Here is a 10,144-nt window from a genome sequence, read left to right as displayed (position 1 = left end):
TTTAGAAAATTCATCCTCAAGAATACTTATAGAGAAAAAAATCCATTGATTTTTCGATTAAATATCTTCTATACAAATGGTGCAACAAATAAATGAAATTTGTCAATAGAATTCTTATAGTATTTCAATAGAAATTCAATAGAATTTTTAAGAAAAATCGGTAGATTCTTCTGATGAATTTTGATAGCATGATATTAGGATGGAAGAGTTCTTGGATGGAGTATTTTCGCAACTGAAGAATTCAGCATTTGGAATTCTTCAAAGAAAATCTTTGGATAAATATAAAGAGTTAAATATTTGAGAAGAATTGAATGTATAGCAAGAGTAAGCAACATGAATAACAGAATTCCTTGTATTACACTGATTTTTGTCCCACGTGCGGCGCAAGAGACTTCAGCATATGGTACCAGGTAGTGGATCCTCCCTGGTCCCCACATAGCCTGTGATAAAAACTTACGCCAANGAGAGTCGCGTGTATTTATGTGAGGTACGTACGTACAGGCAGATAAAAATTGCGGAATTTAAAATTTTTGAGCAACAGGAGTAGGAATCAGACCAGAATTTCCAAAATTACTCGAATTTTATGTTGAAAAAAATGAATCTTTTCTGCCGAAAGACGCTGAATTTTCAATCATTTGAAAATTTAAGAATATCAAATTATGTGGATTTTTCCGATTTCTATCAATTTCCATAGAATAACGGAACTAAAATTTGTAGTTTAGATTTCTTTTTTCATCACATTATCATTTTTCAGCAACGAAATTCCTTGACATTTTTGTGGAACTATAATTTGACAAAAATTTCGAAAAAGTGCACCGTAAATTTCATCCGCCAAATTTTAACAGTGTAGTTATAATCGACAGAAGTACAATATTATCTCAAATTGTATTCACAGGGGCATTTCAGTGATAAACATTGGGAAATCCGCCATGGGAAGGAGGCTTTGAGATTGGATGCTATACCAGATACTTTTACTGACAATCCGCCTAAGCGACACGGTAATAATCATCCTCTCCAGCATGTTTCAATGAATTTTTAATGATTTAGCAAACTTCAATTATAATTAAAAATTCTAGTGCCTGTGACCGTACTGAATTTACAAAGTGAAGATTCTCCAGAAGCAAGCGTTCCACACGATGATACTATTGGGGAGGAGAGTGGATCTGAAGGGTTACAGATTAGGATTGAGAATCTCAGACGGGAACTGCAAGAGACAAAGAAAAAGGTACTATCATAATCGAGAATCAATTACTGATAATTAACGCCGTTACGCAAAAATATTTTGAATGAATTTTCGTCAAATCTTGCATAGTTATCGAGATATCACCCCGGAAGGCCCGGAAAGCGGACGCGCGCGTCCCGCCACGCATCGCGGCCACGCGACAATGAAAATGGTTGGAAATAGACGAAAACTGCAGGGATAAAAAATGTTCGTTATGGAAAAGTACACAATTTTTCTTCCCTAACATTGTTCCATAATTTCAATAGTCAACGGAATAACCTAATGCAAACAAGCAACAAGATCTCCAATAGTATTCAATTTTCCAATTCATTGAAGTGTAGTATACTGCAACTTCTAGATTGTTTGCAGTAGATTATCCCGTTAATCATCAGAATCATGGAAAAATGCCACAAAACCAAATTTGTGTACTTTTTCAAACCGAACATTCTTTCTTTTCAACTGTTTTTCTTCATCTCCAACCATTTTCATTGAAGTGCGGACGCAATGCGGGCAGGTCACGCGCGTCTCGTTAACTATGAAGGAGAGTCTGACACAGAACATGTCACAGCGTATGGACTATAATTAAAGTACTCAATTCGAAGCATATATTGACATTCAATTTGAAAATAATTATCTTAATAAATATTACAGATATCACAACTCGAAAAACTTGCGGAAAATATGAAGAAAAATTTGGGAAAATTTTTAAACGAAGATCAAATGTTATTCCTCGAGCTTGAGGATCCTACCACTAATACGAGATGCTGGAATGAAGAAACGATACGCAAGGCGATACGTAATCGATGCAAGCCAGGAGCAGACGTCTACGAGTATCTAAGAAAAGAGGAAGGATATCCAGGACCAACTTACAATACAATTTTTCGCCGTATCGCGCACGTGAAGTTCGAGCCAGGACAAGCTGGAGAGATGATTCACTGGTTGGCGGAAAAAATTTCGCAAGACAAGACGCCAAATGTAAACTTCTGTGTCATAAGTTTTGATGAAATGAAAATTCATCCGAGCGTGTGTTATGATCGCGGCTTGAAGAAATATATTGGATTAACAATACCTGGATTAGCACGAAATGATGAGGAGGCAGGACGAAAGGGTGAAAATGCGCTAGCCGTCGTTGCGCGCGGCCTCACCTCCCACTGGAAACAGCCTCTAGCTTATGCTTTCACGTTAAAATCACTAGATTCACCGCTATTATATCAATTTTTATTGAATATCATTCATGAATTACATGCTAAAGGGTTGAATGTTGTTTGTCTATCTTCTGATATGGGTGGTACTAATCAAGGCATGTGGTCCAATCTCGGAGTACACTCTTTGCGGGAACAATGCACTCCATCATATCAACACCCAGTGAATGAGAATCAGAAAATGTATGTAGCTCCAGATCCTCCTCATATTTTAAAGAATATGTGGTGTCAATTGCATCGCACAGATTTTATCATTCCGACAACCAGACAAATTCAAGAGGAATTGTCAACTCAGAGAATTTCCATGGAATATGTTTATCACTTATTAAAGCAGCAAGACCAAGTCAGAGGTATTACAGTTGCTCATAAACTGAAAGCCATTCACTTCAATCCAGGACAATTCGATAAAATGAATGAGATTAGCAACAGAGTTTTTCGCGGAACAAGTTGGACGAACGAATTCAGGTGTCCCCCGCGAAGCTGAAACTACTGGATGGTTCATTTTTAAAGTGCACAAATGGTTTTCGACAATTACTGCCCGCCACAAATCAGAAGGCCTCGGCCGAGACTCTCAGAGTTTGGCACGAATTGAAGAACTGAAGGATTTCATTGAAATAATGAGGGAATTGTCCTTTGAACCAAACAATGAATGGAAATCGATACAACGTGGTGCCATTCTCGTAACCACAACCATCCCCCATTTCCACAATGATCTAGTTATGACGAATAAACTGGATTATTTAGTACCATGCCGCATTGGATCTAGTCTATGTGACAATCTTTTAGCTCAAGCCAGATCTTCAGGAGACATGCATCCACAGCCAGGGCGTTTGAGACACAAATTTCGTCTGCTGGCAGTCGGTATGTTTTTACGTGTCCTGACTGGATCTTCCTATAACGACGATGAAGAACCATTCTACATGAATTTATTGAAAGGAAATACGGTGGAATCTAAATTAATCGAAGATGAATCCAATCGTGAGAAATTGATTTTCAAAGAGGTTTCTCTGACAAAAATTCAAGAGTTTGGTTTACATTACGTGGCTGGATGGGTTGCACGGGACATGAAAGGCACATGTGAAGGATGTAATACATCTTTGATAGCAGAAAATCCAGATGAAAATACTCCCTATCAATGGACAGTGGCAATTAGCAATGGTGGATTGATACATCCCACTTTGTACTTATACCAACTACTTGAAATTGCAGAGAGAATATGCCGAGGAAACCAAGAGAAAATTCTTCGAATCAATAATGTGATAGAGAATTTAACACAAGTGATTTGCGAACGTATAACACCATTTTTGCGAAGTCAGTTTTGTCATGAGCACCAATTATTACATAAAGCCGTGGAGAAATTCCTTGCTCTCCGTGTGCATGTCATAGCACATGATGCTTCCATACCAATTATGGAAGTTCCATTTTCCTCAAAAAGTGGATTTATGAGGGCTGCAGCAATGAATGCAGGTAAAAATGATCTGGAAAAAGTTAGTTACAAAGGAAAGTACCTCAAAGATCGAATAACCCCAATGACTACCAGACCTTCAACTGCATCATCAAAATACTCTAAGGCAGCTTCTCTGAATACCACCACTGGTTCGAATATATTACCAGCATTCCGTCAGCCTGGTCTATTGCAATTGAAAAGTTCTGTCTGTGATAGTTACTCTAATTTTCAAGTTAAGCCTGTGATAAAAACTTACGCCAAACGAAAATAATTGGGCAATGCAATAATGGATTTTTTAGATGTTTTTTCTCGCTGTATATTGTGGAAGACTCACTAGTTTTTTGGAAGTATATTTAGTGAATGTGGCCCCGTTCTACATATAGAAATTGTTGATTTCGTTTTTATTGCCAATGCTATCATTTTGTATAATTTATTATATATTGAAATATATTCTCAATGTTTAGATGGGAATATCATGGAATTGAATGCTGAAAAAGAAGTAAAACATGAATATTTTAAAAAATGGAAGACTAGACAATATGGCCATTATTTTAAATTGCATTTGAAAACTTTATATTTTTCAAATAAAGGCATGCGTTTACGAATTCTTGACATTCCAATATGTACTAGTCTGAGCATCCGACAGTTCGGCGGCTCCGGGGACGGTAGGGGAAACAGAGGAGTAAGGGGATTCAAAAAGCACAGCGGGTCGAGTCTGGTAGTAGAGAAGGGGAACGGGTCGACTGAGATGTCACCTTGCTGGTCTGCTGCAACTACCGCGCGGGACACTTTGCATAACAATGCTTGAGAATACCTTTCTCTATCATACCTTATGATGGCTGGGCGAGCTGCCTGTGCCGGTAACTCGGCAGTAGGGCCAGAAGAAGAATATCCATGGATTTTTGGAGTGGGGAACAAGTATATGAGTGGGAATTACGTAGAGTGGGGGTACCCTGGGCAGGGAAAACTTCTGCTAGAAGCCCTATAGCAGTTACGTTGTCACAGGGGTAGGTTCGAAGGGGGGTTTATGTCCTCCTTGTCCTCAATGTTTACTTTATGTTTTTCCGTTAATTCATTCGCCCACTAATTAATATTAAGGTATGAGACAAGGACTTTTCGATGGAGAATTAGATTCCCCATCTATCAAGACCCGTTTCATCCCTTAATCTTTGTAATAAAAAAATTAAAACTGCGACGAAAGTCGCGGCGCTATGAGAAACCCAATGGTTCATCGGCGCAGAGTGCCACCCCAATAATTCGTCCGCTAATTAAAAAATCGTCTCTCCCCTCCTAATTAACATTAAAGAATGAAACCGATGCTGTTCGATGGAGAATTAAATTCCCCATCCAGCAACCCCCGTTTCATCCCTTAATCTCTGTAATCAAAAAATAAAAATTGCGATGAAAGTCGCGGCGTTATGAGAAACCTAATGGATAACTCGCCCGCTAATTAAAAAATCGTCTCTCCCCGCCTAATTAACATTAAGGAATAAACCCAATGCTGTTCGATGGAGAATTAAATTCCCCATCCATCAACCTCCGCTTTATCCCTTAATCTCTGTAATCAAAAAATAAAAACTGCGACGAACGTCGCGGCGCTGTGAAAAAGCTAATGGTTTCTCGGCGCAGTGACTCCCGATAATTCGCCCGCTAATTAAAAAATCGTCTCTCCCCGCCTAATTAACATTAAGGAATGAAACCAATGGTGTTCGATGCAGAATTAAATTCCCCATCCAGTAACCTTCGTTTCATCCCTTAATATCAAAAAATCAAAAAATAAAAACTGTGACGAAAGTCGCGACGCTATGAAGAACTTGATGGATAACTCGCCCGCTAATCAAAAAATCGGCTCTCCCCTCCTAATTAATATTGAGGAATGAAACCAATGCTGTTCGATGGAGAATTAAATTCCCCAATCATCAATCCCCGTTTCATCCCTCAATCTCTGTAATCAAAAAATAAAAACTGTGATGAAATTCGCGGCGTTATGAGAAACCTCATGGATAACTCGCCCGCTAATTAAAAAATCGTTTCTCCCCTCCTAATTAATATTAAGAAATGAAACCAATAGTAGGTAGACAGGGCAGGTTCTGGACCAAGGCTCACCCACCACCAGGTGGCGCCACGGTCGTGGAACGTTCGGGAAGGATGACGTCACCGATTCGCGGGAAATGTGTGACGTCATATTGGGTTTTAAGTTGATTGATACACCCGTTTTTGTAAATATTTCTGCAAATAATTCTGTATATCATCAATCTCATAATTACCTGGTGGAATGATAACTGTATACTTCTTCTTCTCAGTATCAGAGTAGTAAAATTTATTATTGTTTTCTGTAATATTTGGAATCGAATTGAATGTCAATAATTCAACAAGAGCCAAACTATAGCGATGATGGGGAGATAATTCGATGGAGGGAAAATAATTCGCTTCCAAAATGGAAGATGTTCCTGACAATGTTAATGTGAACGATTCACCCATGGTTGTCAGTTGTAGACTAACTCGATCCATCAATGTGAATGATATTTATAACAGTCCATTGAGGAACTTGAGACATAGATGACCACATATGATTGTATCATGTTCTTGATGCTTCTGGTGATTGTATTTGACAAGGCTACCAACACCGAAATAATCCATCAATTCTTTTGGTGGTTGCACATTGCCAAAACTATCGAAATGGATAATTTCATTATTCCCTTATTTTTGAGTTTAATATAACTAAATATAGCTTAAATAAATAAATATAGGAAAAGAAGCGTTGACACGTCTCTCAGGAACACATCTACACGCAAATGCTGTCGCCAAACAAACTTGTTTCACGTAGTTGTCCTCCTCCTTCTACGTTGACATTTTCGCTTAACTGAAAAAGGAGAATCATTGTTGAGCATGACCATTTCATTTAAATACGTGATTTTTATAAAGTATGTTTCTCTGTTGTTACCTCCGTATTCTTCATCCTTTTCTGCAGACAAGGATTTCAATTCCATTTTTGATGCTCGCTTAAACATTTCTCCTATAGAAATTGATAATTTTCAAAATGGTCTATGGGGAATCCAAAATTCCAATATGCTTTAACAGTTAAATTCTAACCCACTTGTAACATTGTCCCGCAAACTGATACATTGTTCTTCATCAATTCTCTTCGATTGCTCTTCGGGTAGACATTGCTTCAGAAATGTATATATTTCATCTAGAGTAATTCTGTAATGAGATGGATAGATATTAATGGATTGGATTCAACCGTAGTCAATCCACGGATATTAATACAATTGTTGATGCATACTCTTGTTTAGATACATTTTTTTGTGCCACTAAAAGACACATGTCCCGATTAAACCTTATCTCCATGAGCTTGGTCTTCACAATCGGTAGCCCATTCTTCATTCGTGTCATATTCGTCACTTCATCTCGCAGTATCTCTTGCAAGTTTCCTAGAATTCAAGATGCAATTCTCCTATGAGATTCTCGACATGGGAATTATATCAGGATTGTTTATCCAAATGTAAATGTTTCATACGTACGAATGAATGAGAAGACGGGAGGGGATTTACCTCCGGCTCGAGGTGTGAATTGTCGATTGTCAGCCTCGGAATCATTGTTGGTGCGAATGCAACAATTATGCACCGACACAATTTCTGGAATTCGTCCCCATTGATTATTTACATAATCCGCCCAATGACGAAGATCAGGAAATAATTTCTCATAATAAGAGGATTTTTGAGAAATTATTTTGATTCCTTTTTCAGCATGATAATGTGACAGTAGTGGAAGGGAATGCAATAGGTATTTTGGCTCTCGTGGGGCATCATGTAGATCATATTTTTCAAGCAGCTTCTTCCAGTGTTCAGATGATGCCTATAATGACGAAATTAGTATTAAACATTCTTTCCATCTGGTGGAAAACAGTTGAAAGCTCCAATCTAACTTACTTTGATGAAATGAAACCAACACCCCATCAGCCTTGCCAAAGGTAGAACATTTGCGAAAGCTTTAAGGGCTGCTCTCTCAAAATCACTGACGATCAATTTAACATTCTTTAAGCCTGGTACTATTTTCGAAAAGCGACATAATATGGCTTCGTATAACACAGCAGTAGCCCGTCGGCATACCGCAAAAACAGCAGCAAATGACTGGGCAAGTTGATGAAAAAATTAATGATTCCTACTTATAAAATCAATAGGCTCTCGTATTCTTACCTTGTCATTTTTCCGGAAGCTAATAATCCATATCTGACTCGCCTGTGGAATGTCCGGGGTCGCCTTTAAAATTAAATTTTTTCCTATCATACTAACAGAAACCTCGCTTTGTTCGATTGATTTTTGAAGGAGAATGAATTTCACTGCACGGATGGCGAAATCAAAATCTATTTCACCCTATGATGGTGGACAATGGCATTCAAAGAGTATTCACGAAAAAAAAATTAATAAAAAAATAGTAACGGAGAATCGCACCGGAAAGAATATTAAATAGTATGAATAGAACCCAGTTGAGTCTGCAGATTGAACACGTCTTTACATGCCATTGAATGGCAAACCGCAAAAATTATTTGAAAAATTGACTTTGTCAATTGAAGCGTCTAAAAATTTATAAAAGTTTTTAGAACAACATGATTTTCGAAATTTTTAGAAAATACAAATCATTTCCGACAGGTGAATCATTTTTTTCCATGGTAGAATTACCAGTCATGCCATGTTGTTAGAAACTCCCTAAAAATGCGCCCGGGCACTGTAGAGTGCATTCGGCAACACTGCAGTGAGATAAGAACAAACATGTTCTCAAACCACGAAACTGTGCCTTTTCAGGATGAAAATAACTCATATAGAAGAAAATTCATCAAGAAATTTTTTGTCCGTAAGTTACAAAATTTCTATAATATCATTGTTATTATTATTATTAATTCATTTAAGGATTCATTCCCTAAGGATTAATTTCTTGTCTGTGACTACTGAATAGCCGAAATGAAAAGCTACTATCCATTGTTTTGATAAAACGAACATTTCCCGGGAGCAAAATATGTATGGGAGTATCGAATAACGAAGAGGTTGTGCTAAAAATGACATTTCTCGCTTGCACAGAGAACACAATTTTGTTGGGACTACAAAATCTATTTTGGCGGCAAATTTTTGTTCATTTTTCTCTGTGTGGAGCCTTATAGTAAGATTGATGAAGTTATTAACTATGCTTGCATGAATACCTTCATAGTTCCGTCTGCCATGATTATTTCAGCTTCGTTCAGATCATTCAATATTCCATCGTTAACAAAGAGAAGGGCGGAACCTTGGCAGTCACCGTTTGCTGCTCGTGGGGTACCCACAAGTCCCTTGAAATTCCCTTCCACTATCTCCTTCATATGTGGATTTTCAACCATCAATGCTCCTAATTCTTCCAATGTCTTCGGCTGATGAGCAAGTCCAATTTCCGCCCTTTCGCGTCAGACAATTTGTTCGCAAGCACCGGGTGAAATTAGTTCCCCCGCATTCTTATTACTTCAAGCAAGGATATATGTTATAAAATAAAGCTATTAATTGTTGCAATTTGAACATAAATTTTGACCATTATAATTTTTACTTGCGTGAGGCCGTTCTGTATATCTCTGACGAATATTCATTCGTGCTACTAGCCAATTTTCTTATTTCTTCCTTCATCGCAATAACGTCTGATTCTTTACTTGCATCAGAATGACGATGTTTCGCTTCATTAAAACTGATTTTTCCATCAGGAGTGAGGAACATTTTTACCATACACTGGAAAACTGTACTGTGCTGTGTACATTGAAATGTTGTCCTATCCAAAGTCGTCCATACCAAGTGATAGAGATAGTTTTCATACCAATAGCGACGTCTTCCGTTCTTTTCAATGATTATCAATTTTTGATTTGCCTAGTCACGAGAGAAATACCCAATAAGGGATTATACATCGATCGAATGCGATATATACTAGAAATTGCAAAGAATCTCCCAAATAGGCTTTCGACAAGGAGAAAACCATTATTAACCACTGACCAACTTTTTTTCATAGCCTAGACGGAGAGAAGTGTTCAGTAAAAATTACGGAACTCATAATTCACTCACCGATTATGGAAGCGAATCAGAAAATTTAAGTGACGGTATCGAAATTGTTCACAGGAGATTCAGATAAAAATTACCGAACGCTCTGAAAAAATTCCGTAAAAGTTCCGTAAAATTTCCCTCAACCACATTTCGCTCCGGAATTACGGAAAAGATACGTAAATTTTATTGAATATTTCTCTCCGTGTTGTAGTTCTGAATG

The 10,144-nt window shown here is 37.7% G+C and overlaps 1 protein-coding gene across 4 annotated transcripts; it reads right to left on the bottom strand.

The window, feature by feature from the left end:
- Nucleotides 1-6,254: 6,254 nt before the first annotated feature.
- On the bottom strand, nt 6,255-9,748 carry LOC107046883. 4 transcript variants are annotated; one of them, XM_015269601.1, is made up of 9 exons: nt 9,443-9,748; nt 9,069-9,360; nt 8,071-8,133; nt 7,804-8,004; nt 7,396-7,729; nt 7,158-7,305; nt 6,969-7,075; nt 6,816-6,887; nt 6,255-6,734 (listed from the first exon to the last, which is right to left on the bottom strand). In XM_015269601.1, the coding sequence occupies exons 2-9, from the start codon at nt 9,240-9,242 to the stop codon at nt 6,691-6,693; spliced, it is 1,143 nt and encodes a 380-aa protein (XP_015125087.1). In that variant the 5' UTR covers nt 9,243-9,360; nt 9,443-9,748; the 3' UTR covers nt 6,255-6,690. The 4 variants fall into 4 exon arrangements, with proteins under 4 accessions (XP_015125087.1, XP_015125088.1, XP_015125089.1 ...); XM_015269602.1 differs by having other exon boundaries at nt 7,426-7,729; XM_015269603.2 differs by lacking the exons at nt 9,069-9,360; nt 9,443-9,748 and having other exon boundaries at nt 8,071-8,210.
- Nucleotides 9,749-10,144: the final 396 nt, after the last annotated feature.

The sequence above is a fragment of the Diachasma alloeum genome, unplaced genomic scaffold (genome assembly GCF_001412515.2).
Source record: "Diachasma alloeum isolate Michigan unplaced genomic scaffold, Dall2.0 Dall_scaffold_02993, whole genome shotgun sequence".
NCBI lineage: Eukaryota > Metazoa > Arthropoda > Insecta > Hymenoptera > Braconidae > Diachasma > Diachasma alloeum.
Note: the sequence above shows the minus strand (reverse complement) of the source record. Positions and strands in the feature narration are given on the sequence as shown.